This window comes from Mesocricetus auratus, unplaced genomic scaffold, assembly GCF_017639785.1.
Source record: "Mesocricetus auratus isolate SY011 unplaced genomic scaffold, BCM_Maur_2.0 Super-Scaffold_100676, whole genome shotgun sequence".
Classification (NCBI taxonomy): Eukaryota; Metazoa; Chordata; class Mammalia; order Rodentia; family Cricetidae; genus Mesocricetus; species Mesocricetus auratus.
Window position 1 is genome coordinate 92,851,681 of NW_024429266.1, and position 26,925 is coordinate 92,878,605.

Below are 26,925 nucleotides of genomic sequence, written 5' to 3' on the forward strand. Positions count from 1 at the left end.
TCTCGATAACTATAATCCTAATTGGAGGAAGTTGAATGCATATTAGGAAATGATGGATGAAAAACTAAATAAAGGAAAGCAAATGATAGCTTTCAAGAGGAATTAATGCCTTTAATTGCCTAGGCAGAACTTTAGGAGAGAATCAGGAACGAAGTATATTTTAGAAGCAGTGGGCCTACTTCTAAAAGCAAGACTAACTGTACTATTAAAGTATATTACTGAAAATAAAAACGTGGGATTGAGGAATTTTTTTCTCTGAAATGATTAAGTCATACAGGATATAACTGCTTGGAGTTCTACTTTACTAGAGTTGCATTCTTTCAGTGATAGATATAGTATATCCCAGAGTTTATTCACAATTATTCTAAATAGATGGCCATGATCTGCTTTGCACATGTTTGTGTATGTGGGCATGTGTATGTGTGTGTGAGTATGTGTGTATATGTGTGTGTGTATATATGTGCGTATGTGAGTGTGTGTTAGTGTGTGTACATGTGAGTGTATGTATGTGAGTGTGTGTGAATGTGTGTATATGTGTAAGTGTATATGTGTGTATATGTGTATGTGTGTATTGTGTGAGTATGTGTATGTATGTGAGTGTGTGTATGTAGGTGAGTGTGTGTGTATGTGAGTGTGTGTATATGTGTATGTGTGTGTATATATATATGTGTGAGTTTGTGTGTGAGTGTGTGTATGTATGTGAGTGTGTGTATATGTATATGTGTGTGAGTGTGTATGTATGTGAGTGTGTGTATGTGTGTATATGTTTGTATATGTGTATGTGTGTGTGTGTGAGCATGTGTGTCTGTGTGTGTGTGTGTGTGTGTGTGCCAATGACCAATAATGATGTGAGAAAACACAGTCATGCATATCTGAAAAAAATCATAGCCTGGAAGAAACATTTCTAAGCAAACAGCTAATGCAAGACCTTCCTCCAAGACCATATGACATTTCATTTGCAATTCAGATGATGACAGAAAGGGAGGTCGAACTAACATGAGAGATTTTTGTTTGGTAGGGTGATCAATAACATTCTCACAGGAATAAGGGAAGAGAAAAATGACACATGATCCTGACATTTAGACACCTGGCAAAGAAAAGAAATGTCTTTTCACAATCTGAGTCTATCTGTGTATAAAAATCTTGGGATAGAAATCTTGGGGATATTTTTGATTCTTCTAGTAAGACATGTACGTATTTGTTAAAGATTCTATTAAACATTATCAGGAAAATCTGAGTGGTCAGAGATAACATCAACATATAATAATGAACTTCCTTTGTGTGGAAAATCAGAGGGTTCATTTATAAAATGCTGATAACACACTCATTGTTGTTTTTAGCATTAACATTGTAGGATTAGGAAATAATGTAGATTTCTCCCTAAGATAGAAGTTCTAGGTAAATTGAGAGTGGTACAAAGGTTCTATATGTTTAGAAATCAATAAAGCTGCAGATAGCCTCAGAAATACCCAAGCAAGGACTTCGAGGCTTACCTATCAGATCTTGTGACAGTCTTCCATCCCCATGACATATTACATAAGCAATAAGATAGGCTGACAGATTCAGGAATTCCATCTGCAGCCAATTGGATGTATTGTTTCTAAGGCTTTGTCTGTTAGAAGACAGGGTGGAAGAAACTGAGGAATGGCTGCTTACCTCATGGTAGAAACAATGAGGAGGAGGAGAGGGTCCAGGAACAAAATATGTCAACTAAAGGCACACCCTCAGTGATGCACCTTCTCCTAAAAGACTCACTTACGTAACATGAGTTCTTAATTGGTCTAGATAATAAAAAGCTGGAGTCAGATATACAGGGATATGCTAAGAGATCAGAGAGAAGGAGCAAGCCACAGCACACCTTACCTCCTAAGCATCTCAACAGACAAGAGAGCGATTTCCTGTTTGTGTCTGCTTATATCCTGTTTCTGCCCAGCTACCTCACTTCCTGCCTGTCTGTACAGACCTCCAGACCTCTATGGTTGAATAGGGACAAGCTCCATTCTCTGACCCACAGACAGGCTTTATTTGAGCAAGAACGATTTCAACATGCACTTACTAATGTTTTCATCACCTCCTACTAGTATCAGAAACTGGAGAGCAAACGTTCGATATATGAGCTTTTGTAGGGGAATCCGTCATTTCCAAATCATAGCAAATCTATTTTCAAACAGAGTAACAAGGAATAAGAGGCACACATGTCTTTTCAGGATGTTACAGGAGAAATTCTGATGAGTTGGTGCAAGGCAGACTAGGACAAAGGTGACTATGAGGTAGACTTAAAATTCATAATCTCAGACTTGAAATGTAATTATAAGAAGCTGGGTATATTTTTTAAACGTTCATTTGGAGCAAGTGCCAATGAGATAAGCACGGTGCAGAGGAGAATCTGACACTTAAGATTAACATTACAATTTTAAATATTTCCGACCATTTTCCTATAACACCACTTTTAAGTACACTTTCATGAACTTGTACGGAGTTGACCCAGAACACTTAAAAGCTACCTGAACACAGTCTGTGTGTCCTAGCACTGCTTTGAGCATCACAGATTGGAATGAACACAAATGTCACGATGGCACATGTTTGCAGGAGACAGTCCTCCTTATTCCCGGTCATATTTTGCCATTGCCATTTTTTGCCAGGTCATGTTACCAAGTAGAACTGTCACACCTTGGGTGTCTGTACTGTTTATTGATCCTGGGAGCTACTGAATAGGCTAACAATGTGCACAGTGACAGAGAGGGTTATGTAGTCTGGACTAGGAACCCTGGAAATGTAGATCTACAGATATGTAACAGTGAGAATAAATAAGAAGATTCTCAGTTCCCTCATGAGCAAGACCAAATGCTCCTCTTTTGATCCTTAAATTTCTATGGACTTGTCTTAAAAAGCAGGTATTTCATGGACCCCACTGAGTTTCAACCACATTTGGAAAATTCATCAATAGCATGGCTCAGAAAATGCAGCTATGGGATCTGAGGGCTAACCAAACAGGATACCCTTATCTGCATACACAGAGAGGGGTCATAGCACCTGGAAAAATCAAGGACACCCCAGGTAGTAGGAGGAGACAAAGTGCACAGGTTTCCCCCACTACACTCTTGAAATGTCACTGCAAGTTAAATCATGTCCACTTTTTGTTACTGATGAATATTACTGTTGTTATTAGCTTTCTTAGCAATCCCTAGTGTTTAACATTTAAATTTATCTTTAAAATAGTCTCCATTGCTCAGAATGTCCATTTTGCATATAATTATTCCTAACAAGGAAGTAAATTAAAGAGAATCTTTTCTCCCTTTCTTTTTCCAGGTCTTTCCTTCATCTTTCCTTTCAGCCTCTACCCCTCTGTCTCTCCCTGCTTCTGTAACAACACACACACACACACACACACACACATACACACACACCCATGCACATGCATGTGCACGCACAAGGCATGCAATCATACATATCTGGAAACGTACACATTTATACAGCCATGAAATGTGGTGTATAAACAATAGTATATGATTCATCTCTTAGGTGGTACAACTTGCATTATGTGACAAGTATTTCAGTATGCTCAATGTGGTAAGTCCATCGCAGAAAGACAGTGTGCAATTTCACGTCTAGAATACTGTTCCTCACAGTAACAAACAAACAGAAAGAAACAAAAGAGTGGTTTCCAGAGTGTGGTGAGGACAGGGAAAAAAATTGTTTATGCAACAGCTATAAATCTACATGATAAAAAATTTGAATAATTCCTAGGGATCTACTCTATTTTACCATGATAACAAATAATCCTGTATTGGACTTGACATATATGCTAAGGTCACAGGCCTCATGTTAATTCTCTAAGAATAATAAAATAAAAAAAATGAATAAAAGGAAAAGAATATCCCTTTTCCTGCTTTAGAGTATTTATCAGACTGGGTGGCACTTTACCTTTTCCTAAATTACCTGCCCTGGCTCCATTCTCCCTTTTTTGTTAAGACTGAAAAAAAAATAGAAAAAGAAGACTTAGGAGTGAAGACAAAGAAAGAGAAAAAGAAGGAAGGAAGGAAGGAGGAGGAGAGAGATTTTACAATTGAAAAACCCAAAGTATTGCTTAGAGGAAGATTGGCATGTTTAATGCTTTCCTATTGCCTAAATCACACTTCAAATATCCTTGAAGTAGGGACTTGCTTATTCTTGAGAACATCGAAAACTATTTTCTTGGGATTTTTAGATTTATTTATTTCCATTGGTGTGTGGGAGTGTTTACCTGAAGTTATGTATGCATAATAAATGTGTGCTTTGACCCCAAGAAGTCCAGAAGAGGGTATGTGTCCCCTGGAAACGGAGTGGCAGATGACAGCTGCCATGTGGTGTTGGGAACCACACCCAGGTCCTCTGCAACAGCAGCCAGTGCTCCTAACTGCTGAGTCACTACTCTGGCCTCAGGTTCTAAGTTTCCATTAGGTTAGCAGTTCTCCACCTGTGGGTCTTAACCCCTTTTCGTGTCCCAACAGTAGCAGCATTACAGTTATGAAGCAGCAAGGAAATAAATTTATGGCTGGGGTTCATCACAACCCGAGGAACTGTATTAAAGGGTTGCAGAGTTAGGAAGATTGAGAACCACTGGATTAGAGTAAGGATAGGTGATTTTGCTTTTTTTTATCTTATACTTTACTTGTAGTGTTCATAAACAATTTACTTTGTTTATGAAATACCTGTGAGCCTTTCTTTTTCTACTTAGGTTGCCATTTGTCTACAGACGGAGTTGTTCTTGCATGAAAGCTAACACTATACTCACCCTTTCCGTGGAAATAACAGTGTCTATATTTGTGTTAGCCAAACAGATCGTTTATACCTTTTGTCATCAGCTGTAGTCTACAGGGCAGGCTCATTTCAAGAGGTGGCATACTTCATAAGTGCCTCTAGGGGGCACTTTGTAAAAATCTCAAGGCAGAAAAGCAGTGGAACGGTTCTTTAACACCTCAAATCTTCCACTGTGCAATTTATAGCCAAAGAAGAGTTTACTTCCTTTAGGGCAGTATGCCCTAAAAAAATGATAAGAAATACATATAAATCTGCTTGAGTTAGCAAATTGTGTAAAGTAAAATAATCCTATATATATAAAATGGCCTACAAAACAGAAAACAAAACAAAAAAGTCAGTGTATAAGACTTGGCATTAGAATATTAGCATGCAAAAGATACAATTAACCCAAGCAAGCCCACAAGATGTGTTGCAGCATTTGGTGAGAAAAGTAACTGTGCTGTGAAAGCATTCCTCGGAGTGTCAAATGAAGGCATATGAGCCCTAGGTTTAATTTGTTATTGAAACATATAGGCATTCTGTTTTAATTCTGAGTATTTAAAAAGCAAAAGCATATTACTTAGAGAGTAAATACTATCTGTTCTCAAACCTCAGCTGCTTTTAAAATGGATTCTTGGGGAACCTTCCTGATGTATCCATTCATGGCTAATCTGCTTTCAGTTCAACCATGTAAGAACAATCTGGATGCAGTCTCCAAAGGAAGACCAAGTCTTCAGAGGCTTCCAGGGAACTGAGAATGTGACATATAATGCTGAGAATTTGAGACTCTCACTGCATCCTCATGGCCACCTCTGAGTGACTGCGTTGCACATCTGAATTTCTCTACAATTCAGATCTGCACTGCAACTGAGGTCTTCTCACACATAGGTTACGGGTAGTACAGAGCATGAGTAATGGTTTAGCAAATGACCATGGATGCCAATGCTACCCAGAAGCCTCGGTGCTATAGCTCAGTGGTTCTCAAACCTTCTAGTGTATTTGAATTCATCTTTGATCTTATTAAGATTCAGTCTGGTTCACTGGACCTGGCAGACAGGCACAAACTTGCTGTCTTCAAGAAGCCAAGGAGATGCTGCTCTGATAGTCACGTGCACCATAGTATACACAGCACAGCGTAAGCTTCTACCTGGGCACCAAGTTGTTCATGGGTTTCATTTTTAGTGAGTGACTGGACTGAGCATCACAGCATTTATTTGTGTGTCTTTGATCAGAAATTAGGTATGTATACACACACATACACTTGTATGTATATGATGACAAATGATGAATCAAATAACCTTTAAACAGCAACTTAAGGTAACACTGATTTGATGGTTTGACTGATCTCAAACTTTACCCTCTGGTTTAGCCTGAGGGCTGTGAAGAAGAGGATACTCTATATAAAGCCAGTTTAACCTTTGAACAAACATTTCGGGCTCACAAGACTTGGCCCTATAGGTGGCGAATATAGAAAAGGAAAACAACGACTACTTTTGAAGTAATTTTAATTGAAATCTGATGAAAACATCCTTAAAAATTAGAAGACTAAAAAAACCAGATTATTCATCTATTTCTAATTCAGTTTAACAAATACTCATATTCTCTCCAAAATATGAGTAATAAATTCTCTCCTTTAAGGTTTCTTAATTATTTTTCCTAATTCTGATACATGAAAAGGTAGCTATTTCAACATAAGATGAAGCCACAGTGTGCACAGAGTTAAGAAACACTTCTAACTTTTTCAAATTAGCTATATAGTCTTGACAATGTTAAAAATAAGATGTGACTTCTGTTGTGGAATATTATTAAAAGATGTGTTGCAATCATTTGTGGTATGGAATATTTGGTTAGTGACGAAAAAGCATGTTGCATTATTTTATGTTACATTTTTTAACTCTGTAAAGCTGTGTTACTTTGCCTGTCTAAAACACCTGATGGCCAAATAAAGAGCTGAACAGCCACTATTGAGGCAAGAGACAGAAGTATCCAGAGCTGGCAGACAGAGAGAATAAATGGGAAGAAAAGCAGGGTGGAGGGGGGTAAGAAAAGGAGGAGAGGAGGACATTAGGGGCCAGTTACCCAACCACATAGTCAGCCATATAGTAAGAAGGAAAGAGAGATATATAGAATAAAGAAAAGTAAAAGCACAGAGGCAAAAGGTGGATGGGATAATTTAATTTAAGAAAACCTGGCTAGAAACAAGCCAAGCTAAGGTCAGACATTCCTAAGTAAGAATAAGTCTCCATGTATTTATTTGGGAGCTGGGTAGAAGGCCCCCAAAGAGCAAAGAGTAAAAAACAACCAAGTAGGGACTCCCATAGAATCTAATTTCTTATCAAATGTTTGAGGCAGTTAAATGTGAAATATATTAACCTAGATGATGTAACAAAACCTCAGAAACTGTTTGGTAGCAGGAACACCCTTCACATTTTTCAGGGTAGGGCAAAATGAAAGCATGAGTCCCACCGTTAAACACAATCAAAGTGTAGGATGCAGCTTGGAAGTGCATTCCCAGAACCAAATAAGTTACTAAGAATCTTAAGATGATAACAACAAGATAATAAATAAGGAATGGGTTATTCATTGTGTGGGGCCCTTTGTAACTGCCTTTATTCACAGTAGTAGTCGTTGTCTGCAGGACAACTCTAGCCAGTGTTCAGCATATTGCTAAAATATTGCAGCTGACATGCTACTGCAATGCCACAGGACACCAGAGGCTACTCTCAGAGCTTCAGACATAACCCCTCCCAATATTTTAGGCACCAGTATTATTTCACAATCATGGAATATTAATCTCTTGTGACTTAATCTTGGGAGACTTGTTTTGAACTCAGCTCTGTCTCATTTTGAAGCTATTCTCCTTAAGTAATTTAATGCAATTAGTTTTCCATAACAGGCTATTTTTGTCCTCATTTAATTCAAAATTAAAACCCAAGGCTCAGAAGACACAAATACACTATAAAGATAATTTAGGTTTATGACGTGGATCAGATCTGTTGTGTCAACTTAATTGTTCTAAGACTTTAAAGACTCTAACCATGCCATATCCCCAATTGCAACACATTCCTACTCACCATACACCCCTAGTAACTCCATATCCCCCCTGTAACTCATAATTACCTTATAACCCTAATCATAGCATTAGTAATTCTTGATCTCTATATCTTCAAGGAAAACCCCACATGTTTTGTAGAGCTACAAAACATGAGTTGATGAGCTGAGCATTAGAGCCACAATTCCTCTGTGTAGAGAATATTTACTCAACAAAGATGAGACTATCATTTTCCTATTATTCACAATTGCATGCTGCTGAATAACAGAATTATTTTCATTTTAAAGTAATTAATTTGTTTTAAGTGTGCTTCAATAATGATGATTTCCCTGGGGAAAAAAGAACAACACCAATTACAGTACACAGAAATAATTTTCTTCTAAACATAAATACTTTGATCCAGGGAAACAAGGAGGTACATCATCTCATAATAAAAATCGAGGAGAAGTTGTAAAATATTCATTTTGTTTTAGGTGAATTTCAGGTTTTCCCGTTAATGTGATTCAAGCTTGATAAAGTTATAAACTTTCATTTCCACACATACTTTGTCATCCTATTGCTCGCACGATGTTACACAGATACTCATTTGATTGTAAGGTTCTCATTACATTCCAATTCTGGCTGGAGAACTAACCCACCACCACCATCATCACCAACGCCACCAACAATACCACAACTACCATTGACAGCACCACCACCAGCTACCACTACCACTTACCACCACCCCACCGCCACTACCACCACCATTAGCCACCACTACCACCACCATCACCACCACGGTCATCATTCTACTTCTTGTATTTCATCAGCAGCACTCCAATTACACAGCTGGGCAAAGACAGTAAGTCAGATTACTTTATCACCTTCTTTTGAAATCACCAATAGTTCCCCTGGGCACTGTTAATCACAATTTCTGCTATAAATGTATTTCAAGGGCCTTCCAGTGCCCTGTGCATAACCAGCTGAGGCCTGGGGACTGCACATTGTGGTTCCCATCCGATGGGATCCAGTCCACCCAGAGACCGTCAGCTTCTTAGTCCCTTTCTCCACCCATGGGACTGGGTAAGCCTGGGCCTGTTTCCAGCCTGCCATCCAGTGTCCTTGCTCAAAACCACCTGAGACCTAGGGACTGAATACTGCGGATCCCATCCTGACGGGATCCACTGTGTACACAGACTGCCAGTGCCCTTGTCCCTTATTCCACACACAGGACAGACAAGGTATGCATGGGCCTGTTTCTGGACTGCCTTCTCCAGTGCCCTGTGCACAACCAGCTGAGGCCTGGAGATTGTTCACTGTGAATCCCATCCAGACAGGGTCCGACCCTCACTGAGACTGCCAAGGCCCTAGTACTAGGACCACTTTTATTCTCGAGAAGAGTAAAATCATCAGAGTATTGGAACTAGTTGCACCCACCAGTAGGGAACCCTGGTCCTGTACCCACCAGGAGAGGAAGACACTCCTTCTGCACCCACTGGAAGAATGGATGGGAAGGGGACAATATAAAAACACATTTAGCAACAGAAAAACCAATAGGACAACGCCAGAGTCTAGACACTATACACCAGCAAAACCTGAACATCCCAATGCAGATGAAGCAGAAGAGAAGAACCTTAAAAACAACTTCAAGAAAATGATAGAGGCCCTCAAAGAGAATATGAGAAAATCACTTAAAGAAATGGAAGAAAAAAACAAAAATTCAAGATATGGAGGAAAAGACAAAGCAAAAATTGCAAGAAAAAATTCAAACAATACAAGGGTAGAAAGCTAAAATAGAGAAATAAAAGAACACAATCTGAGGGAATGCTGGAAATAGAAAAGCTGGGCAAACGGACAGGTATTACAAGCATAACCAAAGAATACAAGAGATGGAAGAGAGAATCTCAGACATTGAAGATACACTAAGAGAAATAGATTCATTGACCATAGAAAAATCTTAAGTCCAACAAATCCCTAAAACAAAATATCCAGGAAATATAGGACACCATGAAAAGACCAAACTAAGATTAATAGGTATAGAAGAAGGTGAAGAAACCCAACTTGAAAGGGCAGAAAACATATTCAAGAAAAAGCATAGAAGAAAACTTTTCCAACCTGAAGAAGGACATGCCTAGGAAATTACAAGAAGCTTACAGAACACCAAATAGAGTGGACCATAAATAAGTCACATCACCACATAATAATCAAGACCCCAAACATGCAGAATAAAGAAAGAATATTAAGAAGAGCTAAGGAAAAAGGTCAAGCAACATACAAATGCAAACCAATCAGAATTAAACCTGACTTTTCCATGGAAACTCTGAAAGCCAGGAGGTCCTGGATAGATATTCTACCAACAGGAAGAAACCATGAATGCCAGCCTAGACTACTATACCCAGCAAAGTCTTCAATCACTATAGATGGAGAAAACAAGATATTCCATAACAAATCAGATTTGAACAATACATATCCACTAATCCAGCCCTACAGAAAGTTCTGGAAGGAAAACTCCAATCCAAGGAAGTTAACTACAACCAGAAAAACCAACAGCCAAAAGAAAAAAGGGGTGGAAATTCACACAGAATTCCACCACCAACTGCAAAACAAACAAGAATGAGGAATCAATGGTCATTAATATCCCTCAATATTAATGGTCTTAATTAACCCATAAAAAGACACAGGCTAACTGAATGGATCTGAAGGCAGGATCCATCCTTCTCCTGCATACAAGAAACATACCTCAGCTTCAAAGACAGATGTCACCTCAGAGTTAAGGGTTGTGAAAAGATTTTCCAATGGACAGAAGCCAAGTTAGCAATCCTAGCATCTAACAAATTAGACTTTAAAATTAACCAAAAGAGATGAAGGAGGTCATTTCATACTCATCATAAGAGAAATCCACCAAGAAGAAATCTCAATTCTGAACACCTATGTCCCAAAATACAAAGGCATCCATATTCGTAAAAGAAACATTACTAAAACTCAAATCACGCATAAAACCTCACACACTTATATGGGAGACATCAAAACCCCACTCTCACCACTAGACCGAACTACCAGACAGAAACTTAACAAAGAAACAAAAGGGACTAATAGAAGTTATGACCCAATTGGGTTTAACAGACATCTATAGAACATTCCATCCAAGCACAAAAGAATATACCTTCTTCTCAGTGCCACATGGGACCATCTCAAAAATTGACCACATACTTGGCAACATAGCAAACCTCAACGGGTACAAAAAAATTGGAATAACTCCATATATCTCATCAGACCACCACGCTTTAAAGTTAGAATTCAACAACAAGAAAAATCACAGAAAATCTACAAACTCATGGATACTGAATAATGTGCAATAAACCATCTCTGGGTGAAAAAAGAAAAAAAATTACAGACTTGCTAGAATTCAATGAGAATGAAGGCACAACATACCCAAACTTATGGGACACTTTGAAAGTAGTACTCAGAGGAAAGTTCATAGCACTAAGTGCTCACATGAGGAAACTGGAGAATAGTCACACTAGAGAATTAACAGCACAACTGAACAAAAAGAAGCAAACTCACCCTGGATGAGTAGACGCCAGGAAATAATCAAATTGAGGGCTGAAATCAATAAAGTAGAAACTAGGAAAACAATACAAACAATCAATATAAGTAACATTGGTTCTTCAAGAAAATCAACAAGATAAACAAATCTTTATCCAAACTTACCAAAATGGAGAATGTGGACATGCAAATTAACAAAATCAGAAAGGAAAAGGGGGACATAACAACATACACTGAGGAAATCCAGAGAATCATCAGGTCATACTTTGAAAACCTGTACTCCTCAAAATTCGAAAATTTAAAGGAAATAGACATTTTTCTGGATAGATATCATTTACCCAAATTAAATCAAGAACAGATAAGCAATTTAAATAGACCTATAACCCCTAAGGAAATAGAAGCAGTCATTAAAAGTCTCCCAACCTAAAAAAAAAAAAAAGCCCACGTCCAGATAGCTTCAGTGCAGAATTCTACCAAAAATTCAAAGAACAGCTAAAACCAATTCTCTTCAAAGTATTCCATACAATAGAAACAGAAGGGTCATTGCCAAACTCTTTTTACGAGGCTTCAACAACTTTGATACCTAACCCACAGAAAGACACAAGTAAGAAAGAGAAATTCAGAGCAATATCCCTCAAGAACATTAATGAAACAATACTCATTAAAATACTGACAAATTGAATCCAAGAACACATCAGAAAAATCTTCCACCATGACCAAGTAGGCTTCATCCCAGGGATGCAGAGATACTTCAACATAGGAAATCCATCAAAGTAATGCACCATATAAGCAATCTGAGAAACAAAAATTACAGGATCATCTCACTAGATGCTGAAAAAGACTTTGACAAAATCCAACACCCCTCCATGATAAAGGTCTTGGAGAGATCCAGGATAACAGGAACATACCTAAACATAATAAAAGCTATATGCAGTGAACCAACAGCCAACATCAAACTAAATGGAGAGAAATTCATGGTGATACCTCTAAAATCAGGAACCAGACAAGGCTGTCCCATCTCTCCATACCTCTTCAATGTTTCACTTGAAGTTCTAGATAGAGCAATAAGATAACAAAAGGAGACCAAGGGGGATACAAATTGGAAAGGAAGAAGTCAAGTTTGCAGATGATACGATGGTTTACATAAGTGACATGAAAAACTCTATATGGGAACTCCTATAACTGATAAACACCTTCAGCAATGTGTCAGGATTCAAGATTAACTTAAAAAAATCAGTAGTACCACTATACATATATGATAAAAGGACTGAGAAAGAAATCAGAGAAACATCACCCTTTTCAATTGCCACAAACACCATAAAATACCTTGGGGTAATGCTAATCACAAAAATTTTGAGTCTTTAAAAACATAAAGAAGAAACCAGAAAATAGAAATGTCTCCCATGCTCTTGGATGGGTAATCAATGTAGTTAAAACAGCAATCTTGCCAAAAGCAGTTAAGAGATTCAATTCAATCCCCGTCAAAATCTCAGAACAATTCTTCACAAACCTTGAAAGAACAATTTTCAACTTTATATGGAAAAATAAAAGACCCAGAGTAGCCAAAACAACCCTGTACAATAAAGGAACTTCCGGAGGTATCACCATCCCTGACTTCAAGCTCTACTATAGAGCTATAGTCCTAAACAACTTGTTATTTACACAAAAATAGACAGCTAGACGAATGGAATAGAATTGAAGACCCTGATATTAATCCACACACCTATGAACACCTGAGTTTTGACAAAGAAGCTAAAATTATACAATGGAAAAAAAGATAGCATATTCAACAAATGGTGCTGGCATAACTGGATGCTGGCATGTAGAAGACTGCAGATAGATCCGTGTCTATAGCCATGCCCAAAACTTAAGTTCAAATGGATCAAGGACCTCAACATAAATCCAGCCACACTGAACCTCTTAGAAGAGAATGTGGGAAGTACCCTTGATGTAATTGGTACAGCAGACTCTTTTCTGAATATTAAACTAGTAGCACAGACACTGAGATCGAAAATTAATAAATGGGACCTCCTGAAACTGAGAAGCTTCTGTAAGGCAAAGGACACAATCAACAAGACAAAAAGGCAGCCCACAGAATAGGAAAAGATATTCACTTACCCCACATCTGACAGGGAGCTGATCTCCAAAATTTACAAAGAACTCAAGAAGTAAGTCTCTAAAACACCAAAAGAGCCAATTAAAATTGGGGTATAGAACCAAATAGAGAATTCTCAATAGAGGAGTCTAAAATCGCTGATATACACTTAAGAAAGTGCTCAACATCCTTAGCCATCAGGGAAATGCAAATCAAAACAACTCTGAGATATTGTCTTACTCCTGTCAGAATGGCTAAAATCAAAAACTCCAATGACAGTTTATGCTGGAGAGGATGTGGAGAAAGGGGAACACTTCTCCCCTGCTAGTTGCAGTGCCAACTCATACAGCCACTTTGGAGATCAGTATGGAGATTCCTCAGGAAAATGGGAATCAGTCTACCACAAGATCCTGGAATTGCACTCTTAAGCATATGCCCAAAAGATGCACATTCAAACAACAAGGACATCTGTTGCACTATGTTCATAGCAGCATTATTTGTAATAGCTAGAACCTGGAAGCAACCTAGATGCCCCTCAAGTGAAGAGTGGATAGAGAAAATGTGGTACATTTACACAATGGATTACTACTCAGCGGAAAAAAACCATGGAATCTTGAAATTCGCAGGCAAATGGATGGAATTAGAAGAAAGCATCCTGAGTGAGGTAACCCAGTCACAAAAGGACAAACATGGTATGTACTCTCTCATATAAGGATTTTAGGCCTGAAACAGGGGAGTACCAGCCTACAATCCCACTGCCAGAGAGTCTGGGAAACAGGGAGGACCCTAAGAAATATATGCATGATACCTCAGAGAAGTGGAAAGAGACAGGGTATCCTGAGAGGATTGCAAGCATGGGAGGAGGGGAGAGAGTGCTGGGAAAAAAGGAGGGGAGAGAAGGACATGGGGGAGCAGGATGGTTGAATCAGGGGAAGAATAGGGGAGGGCAGGATGAGAGATACCATAATAGTCATTATAGGTTTGAGGAGAGATCTGGCACTAGTGAGATTTCCAGAGATCTACAAGGATGACACCAACTGGCAAAGTAAGCAACCTTAAATGTTCTTCCCAGGTAATGAGATTGATGACTATATTATATGCTATCTTAGAGATTTCATACAGCAGCTGATGGAAGTAGAGGCAGACAACCACAGCTAAACACGGAACTGAACCCAGTTGCAGAGAGGGAGGAGTAGTGAACAAAGGGGTCAAGACCAGGCTGATGAAACCCACAGAAAATGCTGACCTGAACAAGGGGGAGCTCATGAACCCCAGACTGATGGCTGAGAGACCAGCATGGTACTCATCTAGACCCTCTAAATTAGGGTGTCAGTGAAGAGGCCTAGGCAACCTATGGGCCTTGGGTAGTAGATCAGTATTTATTCCTGGCATACAAATGGACTTTGGGAGCTCATTTCACATCTAGGTATGCTCTCTCAGCCTGAACACATGGGAAAAGACCTAGGACCTGCCCTGTGTGATATGATAGACTTTGGAGATCCCCCATGAATGACCTCACCCTTCTTGGATAGCAGAGTAGAGACTGGATGGTGGGGGTTGGGAGGCCTGATAGGGGGTGGTGGAGGAGGGAAGTGCGAGAGAACTGGGTCTCACATGTGAAGCAAGCTTGTTTCTAATTTAAATATAAATATATATATAATATATATATATATATATAAACTTATTTATTTCAAAGGTGACTTGTCTTGCCTCCATCATGGATCTTGTTTTGAAATCTACATGGCTCCCCGTATAGATTCCTGGCTGAACAGTTGTCTTTATCACTGAGTTATCAGCCCCCAGCACAAAGCCTGGCACATAGTAGACACTGATTGAAACTGAACTGGCTTCAGCAAGATGGCTCATCAGATAAAGGGCAGAAAAAGAGAACTGACCCCTCCCTGTAAGTTGTCCTTTGACTACCATAAATGTTCCATGTCATGTACACACTATGCATGTGAATGCAAATTTAAAAACAGGTCCTCAGATCCACACATGTGAATACCAATTTCAACCGGACACAGTGCTCAGTGGGAGTTGAAATCATCGGTCAATATTCAGTCATAGCCACTGTTCATTTCTGCTCTCTGCTGGGTTGAAAATGTCATATTCTATAAAATGTATCAAGTCCTTCAAATTAGAGTGTCATTGAGCCCCCTACCAGACCATGTTATGCTAGCTTGGTATTTGAAAACACTATAATTCATTATGCCAACTGCTGATACAGTTCCGGGCTATGGGGCATCTGCCGAAAATGATGGGAAATAAAAATCTGTGGCTCCCTTAAAGGGAGATGCTGTGTTCAAAGAGCTGCATTCCAGGCAAGAACTCACCAGATGCTTTGGGGACTAAAGGATTGAGTTCCAGTTCCTTGGGGATCTGAGCAGATGGGACTCCCTGAGTCCAATCTCAGAGAGGAGGGTCTATGGCATGATGCCTAGTTTCTGCCCCAATTGTTTTTCCCCTGTCCCCCAAGGCTACAATGCACAGAAGTTAACTCACTCCTAAGCAACTTTCCAGCACAATGCTTTAGGGAAGTCTAGAGAGGACATCCAAATGTGTTTCCTGTGTATTTCTCCTTAGCAGGCGTGGCTGAACAGTCCAGAGAACTTCATTAGCTCATGGGGCTACCCCATAGGAAAGAGCAGTTACTCACCATCTCCCTTCTCCAAACGCTTGTAAATCTAGGCAGTCCTTTGCTTTCTTCATTGTAAAGATCCATATGACTCTTATTCCATCTAATGTAAAGTTTATAAAAACCCCAGGACCGAAAGAAAAGAAGCAAGGGATGTCCTGCATTATGGAAAGAATGCAGAATTGCAGCTAAAGGCAGAGTCTGTGGTTGGATTCCTTGGGTTCGGGGTTCTAACTTTAGCTATTTAATGACTGTTTCCTGTTAGGTCAGTTATCTAACATGCCAATTCGCCATGTCTTCCTCAGTCTGATAGGGACAGTGTTAGTGTATAACTGCTGTCCTGCTCTGAGTCGTACCTTTGGATACAAGAAGCTACGCAAAAATGAGTCTGTTTTCCTGCTTGATTCCATATGGAAATGTCAATACTAAGGAAAAACATCAGAATCACTTTTCCTCTTATACATTTCTGATGTGTAGGTAATAATAAATATCAAATGATTACACTGAATTTCATTACTTCATTTTGAAAGTAAACTATAGTTTATGTCTCCCTTGTCCCTTCAGACACACACACACTTGTTAGGAAACTCATGAGATAGTATAGATAGTGTATGAAAGAAACATTTAAATGCCTGTTACATGGACCGTCTTTGCTGGCTCCCTTATTCCTTGTCTGTAACTGTGGGAAATCAGATGGCACATAAGAATTTATAACATTCTTTTATAGTCCCATTAACATTTGCTTAAAATCTATAACAAAAAATTAAACAAAACTGATATCTTCTCCACTTAAAATTAAGTAGAAAAAAATCCTTGGTTTTAGATCTATAAAAATAGTACAGGTCAATTTAGTTACCCTCTGAGCTAAACCAACACTTGGTTCTTGTAAAGCAGCCCAATGTCACTAGTGAATTGTCATTTATCCACAGACAGACTGTAACTCAAGGGAATTGAACAGAAATATATATCACAGTTATTCTATGAAGGCACCTGATCCATGGACTCACTCATTTCAGCTAAACCATCAGAATGACATCCCGTGAACATCTGATCTACCACGGGGATACTTGATATGGAAAAGAATCTGGAGCTATGGTGACAATCAGAATATCAGCCAGACCAAGCATGCGTCTCCATTAAGCTTCCTCTGTATTTTCCTCTAAGCAATTAATCTTGCATACATTAGTAACACTTATCTTAAAATAGCGAATTTAACACGAATTATCCAAATCAGCAGAATATTAACATAAATCATGTAATAGGTTACACAGAAATATTTGATGTGTGTGAGAAGTTTCTAGGAAAAAGTAGAGAAGTAAAAGGCAACTCTCCCCTGAAGAGTCAATGAAGCCAAAGTCACCCTAAATGGGCTGAAAAATACTCCCAGCCAACATTTGGAAGTCCAGGATCAGAGAGCCTGTGAGGTGGGACCTACCTAGACCCACATCCGGTGACTGACAGACATCACCGAACATCGTCTTATCCTTCAAGCGCCTGCCACTGCAATTTCTCCAACAGGTCATAAAAATGACCTTATTTCTGAGTAGGAAAAATAACCTAAAATGCAAAATCTCTGGGGGACTTTCGTTCTTATGTGTAGTGGTTTCCATCTCGGTGGAGGAAGTCTACCGGAAGGAGGGATTTAGATGAGTTGGGTCGACCAGGGACAGTCTTGACAGCATTAGCAACATCCTCTGTTGTGCAAAAAGAAGAAAGTACTCGGGGACTTCTGCATAAAGGAGACACTTCTCTCCAACTGCTGAGAGCTGAGAACAGGGCAGTGTGAGAACAAGGGTGTGGTCCCTGCATTCCAACCAGGGGACCCTCCCCCCACCCCGGTGCACTCAGGAATCGGCCATTTTCTGTTTTCACAGTGCAGGAAAATTCCTTTTTAATAAGACGGGTATTTCCTGCACTTCATCCACCTTGGAGCTTCCTACAGATTTCTAGTGATAAAAATCTCCCCGAGTAATTACAGGCTGAGCTGACCTAATTAGGTTGATGAAATTTTCAGTAGGGATTTAATTCCCTCTAGTGTTTCACTCCATTTTTAAACCCCTCTCAAGAATGTTTCCTCAGGCTCCTTCCAAGCCGTTCTTAGAGGCAGCCTTTTAAATGACCTCACACAGGCACAGTCTCCGCGGCAGTAACTGATTAGGAAACCTGCAGCAGGCATGAGTCTGAAAACAGACTTCAGACAAAGCATTCTAAGGTGTTTTATTCATGCACACAGTCATTTCCCCTTTCCTTAGTCTCCTTTCCTAACCAGCAAGCCCTGCTAAATAATGTCCACTCCGCAGGAAGGAAGCAGGTGTTTCAGCCTGTTTTACGGACACAAAGAAATTACAACATACAAAACACTGGAAACACTGGAGTTAAGTTAAGGATGGATAGGATTAATGGGAGAAGCAATACTCTCACCACTGGATTCCTTACTCATGGTCAAAATATTGGAATAATTTCACCAACCTTTGGTGGTTGGGAAGCCGCCTCTAATGAGCAGTTTAGGACAAAACTACAGTATTCGTAGCCAAGAAAATGCTTTTTCAAGTGTTACAAGATAAGTGGATGGGACAGGAGCTTCCTCAAATGGACCCTAAGCATCTCCTTCAGACGCCAAGATTCCTCTTTCTTCAGGGCTCTCTGCCTTTCTCCTACTTGTACCTATTTGTCTCTCAAATACATTTCAATAGAAAGTTTATAAAACGTTCTTAGTGAATATATTTCAGCTTTTAGATTATGCTTCCAAACATGCAAAGACTAGAAACAAGCATTCCTGCCAAAGAAGAATTTGGGATGTTTTCACTACAATAAGATTGTGAAATGTTTTTCTCAAGGCCTGTGTCTAATTGTGTTATAGTGATCTGTGTATAATGCTAACTCATTATACAAAATTTTCCTTTGCTTTCCTAAAACTTTAGTCCGTGAAAGCCATTTTCTCCAAAGACCTTTTCAATTGTTTGTGACTAAGTTAAATATCACAAAAGAAATTATTTTCTCTGCTAGCTGTTGAAGATCTCATTGTCAGCAGATTGTGTTTTACACACTGCGACTTTATTTTGAAATTTGATCGTCATTTTAACAAAACTAACTTCCTTTATGTGGCCCAGTAGCTAATGGTGTCACTCCTAGGTTTCATTTACCATTACAAATGCCACAAACGAAGTAAGGTGTCACTAAAGAAAATATTTAAACTATAGCTTGCTGCTATAGGTTGAGACATTTTTTTTGCTGTAATTTTCAAGAATGAAGGGAGAAATTAGTAAATAAAGTAGACGTGTCTAGTTGCATGATAGTGAGCATTGATCACAAGGAGGGCATCATCATCCACTTAGCTCTGCTATCTGTCTGGATGCTGGGTGCTGATTCAGTGTTATCCCTTCATTGATCCCCAACATTGCCTGGTCTACATCTGCTTCTCCACTTTCAAAGCAATCAGAGTTAGAGAATGATTGTTAGGGTTATTCATACTCCAGAGTGTCCTCTGTGGCTTCAGGCTGGGTGCCCTTAGACTCTCCTACAGGAGTGACTATCCTAAGGGGGATTATGTACTGGATTGAAAATAAAAAAACATAATAAGCCAATAAATGGAGTTGTAATTAAGGCATTAGGAATGGAATATGCTACAGGCTAGGAACTCTAAGCCAGGGTTTAGTATAACAAACAAGAGAATGAACACTGGCTTATTCCTCTCCACAAACTCTACAAATCTGACCTTCCTAGAGAAAGGTGATTTAGCTCAAAAATCCACAGCGCCTTTTCACTATTTTCTTTCAGAAATAAGAAAAGCTGGTTATTATAAAAGATGTAGGTGGGAGCTATGAACTAGTGAAAAGCCCTCCAATGGAATATTTTCAATTTATAAACAGATCGTATCTATAACCTTTCAGCCCCTAGGGTGCTGGAGGGAAAACCATCACACAAGACTGCAAAGCCTCACAGCGCTTGCTCCAAACAAATTCCCCAGGCTATGGGAAGCAGAAAGATGGCTTTGGCCCACCCCACAAGTAGGATTTGCATGTATAATTGACAGAAAGAGAAGAGAGAATGAACCCACTTTTGTGCAGTTGCTAGCTAAGGGACACTTGAAAGACCATGGGACTTCATTTTTTTACATATTTTTTCTCTTTCCGCCATATTGTGATTAAACTGTTAATACAAAAAGACGAATGGTGGGATGTATCAGTGTATGAGCGTTTGAACAGTGGAGATGTTGGCCTGAAGCATAACTTAATTGGAAACTCTTGTTTCGGGTGAAGGCAGTTTAGCGCAGCTTCACATGCATGGAAACACGCCTGCTCACTGGACAACAGGCAGATTGTCATATGTCTCAGAGGGACCCACTGTCTCAGACACCTTCAGTTTTCACAGGAATGCCCAAAGGTGCTCTTCAGCTAGATTTACATTCCTGCTAAAAGTCCTTGGACTCTGTACATTTTCCAGTCTAACCCAAGTGTCACTCTTTATACATAAGGGATGTCCTATGGCTGACATAGTGGAGGCAAATGCCACGCCTTGGTGTGAAGACCTAGGAATGGCAAGACAGGGGTGTTAGGAGTGTACTTGTGAAGTCAAAGCATGTAATGACTGCTTACTGAACTAATCAGAACTACTTTGTCCATCTACTGCCTGCCCAGGCTCATACATCTGCCTTTCCTTGTCTTCCCTGATCACTGAAACTCACACTCAGTTCAGCCTCCTTTCAGATCAAACAAGAACATAGGCTGTGTGTTCTACTACTGCATTCTACATTTCTAAAACTAGCTTCTATTTTTATTGAAACTGAGAGCTTGTATGTACAACCTTGAATGTCAGTGACCTAAGAAATGTTTCTAGGACACAGTGAGCTGTGGTCATTACCAGTACGGAGGACTAGGAAATCGAATCGAGTTTTGGGTTTTAGTACCTAAGTGTATTCGTTCTTCCTGCAAATAATTTACCTGTCCTGAACCTCAGATTCGTTGTTTGAAAAACAAAGATGGTAGGTAAATCGTTACCTATATTGTGAGGGTCACTGGACAACTTGAGATGCTGTTAAACACAAAGGACTTTCGAAGATGTTGCTACTGTTCTTATCATAATGATGATTACTATTTTGCTAGTTTGTTATTGCCTATGGAGATTAACACAGACCTTATGGCATATTTTATTACCTCTGAAGAAAGGTAATATTCACTCTCTGAGAGGCAAATTCCCTCACCCCAAGGTCTGGATCCATTCTGTCCTTGGCAAACTGCATACACTTGTTATACTATAGCAATTCTGAATTTCCCCAGGAGCTATTTCTCTGTCTGTATGTCTGTCTCCTTCTCTCTCTCTCTCTCTCTCTCTCTCTCTCTCTCTCTCTCTCTCTCTCTCTCTCTCTCTCTGTGTGTGTGTGTGTGTGTGTGTCTCTCTCAGGGAAACAGCTACAGTATTTTGAAGACAAATAAAGATGACTTAGCTAAAAGTATTGAGAGACATTTTTCACTGTTGAGTGAAAAATAAATATGAAATAAAAATATTTCAATCAAGTTTATATGATTACATTTTCTTTAGAACAAAACAAGCTACACCACTGCGTGTTGGTAGTGATTATTGTGCCTAAACAACTAATAAGTTTATAATTTTTCCACTTTAGCTTGTAAAAGTCTACATTGTCTCATTGTTGCCATGCAACAAGGGAAGAACTTCATGCTCCAATATCCAGAAAACAAAATTTATAGTGACTGAATAGATTTAAAAAAAAAACTAGCTCTTATGGAATATAAAATTGAAATTCAAGGCCCTCCTGGTCTTTCCTCACAAATTGCAATATAAAAATTTACAGCAGACACTGACAGCTGAAAATGGGGGATAAAATTGCTCTCCTCGGCTCTGATTTTCCTCAGGTAAATATGTCAACTTACCAGATCACAAAGGACACAGCTCCCCCACTTTGAGGGAGTTAAAAATTACAGCAACAGAAATGTTTCATTATGCAGCCTCATTTTGTTTTCTGTTATGGCTTTACTATGTAGGTTGTTTCCTTTCCTCTTGTAGCCTTTTTTTTTTTAAACCTTCAAACAAACCACCAAGGTACACACAATGCCCCAGACAGTGAGTTCAAAACAATTATCCCTAAGTATAACTTTAGACCCAAATCTCTTTTGGTTGAAAGCCCTCTCATAGCAAACAGAGTCCCCACTGTGGGAAGCAGTGCTTAATTCCTCAGCATGATGGGTGAGCCCACGCCCCACCCCACCCCGCCCCACCCCAACCCCCCTAATCCTGCCTAAACAACCCAAGGTTGAATGTAAGGTTGTGCCATTCACTCTGGGAACATCAGGTCTTCCGTAAAGGAGCGCTCAGTCCGGATCTGCAAAGATGAGATCGTGAGTTAAGAATGGTTCCACGACATCGATATTTACCTCTTTGAGACAGCCCATAAAGTTGTTACTGACTGGTGACCCTGGAAGGTCGGCTGTGCTGGGACTGCCTCCCACATAGAAAAAGTCATCAGACCCCAGCATGGTGTAATCTTCTTGTGTGTAGCCCGTTGTGGTAAGAATCCCATCCACTGATATTGTCACCTAGATAACAAAGCACAGGGAAAGGACACGCTATACTCAGACCTAGATGCTGCAATCCTGGGGTATGCCTGTTTGTGTTTTGTTTATTTTATTTTTTTGTTTTGCCTTTTTTTGTTTTGTTTTGTTTTGCGCTTTTTTTTTTTTCTGTTTGGTTTTCAGTTTTAGCCCTATAGCGGAACCCATTTTCATGTCTGTTTGAGGTTTATTCTTGGATTCTATTCAGCTAGCCCTGAGAGATCTAAACTAGTTAGAGAGTTAACTGATCATTTGAACTAGTGTCAGCATCATCCCTGCTGCAACTCAAAAGTTATTTAGCAGACACAAAAATGGTGTTAGTAAAATGCCTCCTGGGTTAGTTAGTTTTGCTGGTGTACATATTAGTAAAGTTTAGTCGTCTGTTATTCACTAGTCACAACGTGCACCTTGTTAACGGAAAAGGCGCAAGCTATTTCCGGCAACGTCACTGTTTGCACTACTAAGCAGCAACTTGTTGAGCGTGCAAGCGCCTGAGGCATGCTGAGGGAAGACTAGGCGGCAAAACAACCTTTGGGAGCAGCACTCGCGATGCGCATGCAGGAGGCACAGGGACGTTCAAAAAAGAAAGGAAAGAAGATGGGAGAACCAAAGGAGAACGGAAGACTGCTTAGTGATGACGCAAAGATGAGTGGGTGTGGCATCTCCAGCATTCCCAAACCAAGTTTCCATGCCATGCATCATGAATGGTTAGAGACTGGCTGAGCCTGGGATCACTCGGGCCAGCCACCATTTTTTTCTTATCTCGTGTTAACCACAGCTGGATGCAAAAATAAATAAATAAAAATAAAAAATAAATTAAAAAATAAATAAAAGTTCGAAACGTTAACGATGCCCCTACAAGGTGAGTTCGAAAACAGAAGTTGACAGGGAACAGGGTAAAAAAAAAAAAAAAAAAAAAAACAAGAAAAGTCAACAACGGATGAAAAGAAGGTCAAGGTAAGCAGAAGGGTACCAACCGCACTTCCTCTTTTGTTAATGATGTCTACAGTTAAAAGAAAGAAAGGAAACACACGGCAAACCCAAAATAAGAAACAGTTAGAATGATATCTACCGAACAATGTAGTTTGTTTACCATAGCGTGTCCAATGCCTGAGTGCTTTGTGGAGAAGGGGGGAGAAAGGAAATTAAAAACTGTGAACAGAATAACGATCGTTACTTAAAAAATATGATGGTCTCTACCATGTTAGTACATTTTTTTGTTTTTTGATTCAGGTAACGGTTAGTAGAATGAAACATTCCATGAATGACATGTTAGTTATTAAGCATGTTAGTAACATAGAAAAAGGGCAAAAAAATTTTACAAGGAAAAAAAGCAGACTAACAAATAGGCCTCCCGCAGGAGATGGTCTTTTCCTGCCCTTGTTCATCTCTTGCCACTAGACAGAAACAGACACACGGCAATGTTCCTTTTGTCTCCCTGAGGACAACTGAGGGCCACTGTAAACATCTACAAGGGATTCTTCTAAAGGCCTGGAGCCTATCAGCTGGCCATTATCACCCTAGGCCCATCATAGCCCCCCCTCCGCACCAATACCCAGCCCCAGCAAATTAGTAGGAATCGGTTGGCATTGCCCTGCTACTCAATTTTACAGCACACAAGGACTCCTCCTCAACTCCAAAACTTCCTTCGGTCATATTGACGGACTTTAGGGTCACAGTATACTGCAATGAAACAGAGCAAAGATCCTGACACACGAAATGAGCAGAATGGACTTGTTTGTGATCTGTCCTGCCACACATGCACCCTGGCTGCAGAAACCGCTGTTTTCTTGGAGCTACGGGTTCTCAACTGGCTTTGGAACCTGAGCAAGGGCACATCTAGAAAGTGGGCTCCTCAAGACCCACCCTGCCTTCTGGGCTCGCCTCAAATGAGCCTCCAGTCTCTTGGCGAGTGTATGAGAGGAGAAAACAAAATGAAAACCAAAAACCAAAGAGACAGACTTACAGGAAACCCTGCGGTCTATGGCTACACTGACTGTGGGTAGCCCTCTCCCAAAGCAGTGGGAAGCTAGCGACTCCTCCCGTGTCCATTGGTATCTGAAAGGCCTTGGAGACTCTCATAGTCTTTAAGTTTTGCTTGGCTGCCTCAATTACACTAACTCTCCACTCCTAAGCTCCTTTTTGCTTCTCTAGCTCAGATAGCTGAAGCCGTTCAGAAGCAGGAAGGAAAAGGTTAGTTAACAGCTCAGAAAAGAGAGGGTCGTTTTAGTAAGGGAAAACCAGAGACAATCAGTCATTCTGCAGCTGTTCAGAGAAACAAGTATGTTAAGGATATTAGTTTGAGATTAGCATTTACCATTCAAAAATTACTCATTGTCAACACTTAAGGAAATGATACATTATAATATCAAATTTCAGATATCAAAACTCAAAATGATCAAAAGATGAGAACAATCTAGTCTGCTTTAGTATATACTGTAATATGTCTCATTAAAAACATACAGTATATCTAGAACCACAGATTCAGTAAAGAGTGGGTATTTTTCTCATATATAGACTTGTGTGAGAAATATATATATATACATATATATATATATATATATTCCAATAAAAGTGGGCACTTAGAGGATGAGGTAACCTTACAAATCATTTGTAGTTTAAGTTAAATCTATGCTAAAACAAGAATATCTTTATAAACAAAAACTTCAGAACATAGGTTACACCCAAGATTTAACTTGTCCACTCAGGGACCTTTCATTTTCCCATGTTGGATTGGAAAGAGGAGGGAATAGGGATTAATAAAAATCCCAAGTGACAAAAAAAAATTGTTTTTAAGCTACAAAAAAGGAACTGTGATTTAATGACCCCAATGTCAATGCCCATGCTTCCAAATGACCACTATGAAAACTACAATTTTAAATTAAACAAACAAACAAAAAACCAAAACCACAACAAAATCACACACAGTTCAGGAAGGGCAGGTTGCACTGATACCCTTGCAGCCCTCTGGAAAATATTCATAAATCAACGTATTAAAATAGCCCTTGGGGCCTAAGACTTTCTAGGTATGCCCCTGCTCAAGTACGGCAGGAAGACTCATCTCAGAAGGAAAAGCTAATCTGGGCGCAACTCTGAGTCCTGTCTCGCGTGACTGGGGATCTCAAGGACCACACACACAGCCGTGGGTCCCACAGGCATAGCTGCAGCAAGAAACAAAGGCGGTTACTCTCTTATCCACTGCTTTGTTACCTGACGCAGATTCCTGGTGACTTTCACATCATGCCAGGCATTATCATTAAACTTTCCATTCACGGGCTCCACTAGCGCTTCAAAGGCCCCTGATCCCAAATTAATGACCAGAGAGACAGCTCCATTTTTCAAGGCAAGATTGACATAATCCGCTGATTTCCCGGTGTGAAGCATCAGTCCGTTCCTCTGGAGTGTTTTAAAGGACAGGGTTATTTCATCGCTGCTGCTTTGAATGGGGTTTTGTGACAAGTCGTAGCAGAAGTATTCAGATCCCTTGAAGGTGGCAATATACTCTTCTTTTCCTAGAGGAAAACACATAACATACGGGTGTAAGTCAATAAGTGCACGGCACGTCGGTAGACCTTAATAAATGCAGCAGCTAGTGAACTCTGCTTAAATTAACAGACAATCAGGACAAAAGCCCCCGTCAAAGACGCGGAGGGTGCTGTAGGTGGCAGTACACTTTTAATAAACCGCTTCAGGTATTGGGCCATCAACTACAGTAGCGAAAAGTGACATTCTTGAAAGTTCAATTAATTTTTAAGTATCGCTGTAAGAGCTCTGATCAGACAAGGCAGCTCTGTGTTATCTTCAGGGCATGAATCAGGTACCATAAATGCATATTGGCTGGGGTCTGTCTGCTGATAACATTTGTACCATCCAACTGAGGAAATGGTTTTCTGGGAGATGTCTGTATTCAAAGATCTTTCTCAATGAAGACCCAAGCATTTTCACCACTGAGGAGACCACACAGGTGTTTGGTTTTTGTTTTTTGTAAGAGGAAAAGAAGGAATTTGATCTGGGAATAAATAAACCAGTCTCCTCCTATGGGGTATGTATGTACTGTCTCCCTCATGGAGAGGGTAGTTATAAAAAGTCTGCTGCAGTGATCTGGAGGGTTAGCTCATCCCCTGGTCTCACCGAGCAGATGGTAAGGCTGGCTGCTATGAACATCATAGGACCAGCATGCAAATGAAGTCTCAACGATCTGTATGTAGCTGCGTCTTTAGTATATTTAGAAGCTACAATGTGGATCCCACCACATGTCAGACAGATCAAACAG

General features: G+C 39.7%; 1 protein-coding gene across 28 annotated transcripts in view; it reads right to left on the bottom strand.

Annotated features, from left to right (window-relative positions):
* Nrxn1 (neurexin 1) overlaps positions 1 to 26,925 on the bottom strand; it is a 1,058,108-nt gene that overhangs the window by 641,975 nt on the left and 389,208 nt on the right. For 19 of the 28 annotated variants that reach the window (XM_040736989.1, XM_040736999.1, XM_040736994.1 and 16 more), the window contains 3 exons: positions 25,863 to 26,164; positions 23,746 to 23,769; positions 22,476 to 22,637 (listed from right to left, as the gene is read on the bottom strand). In XM_040736989.1, the coding sequence (XP_040592923.1) occupies positions 22,476 to 22,637; positions 23,746 to 23,769; positions 25,863 to 26,164 (488 nt within the window). The remainder of the gene's footprint in view (positions 1 to 22,475; positions 22,638 to 23,745; positions 23,770 to 25,862; positions 26,165 to 26,925) is intronic. The other 9 variants (XM_040737015.1, XM_040737014.1, XM_040737013.1 and 6 more) reach the window with 1 other exon arrangement.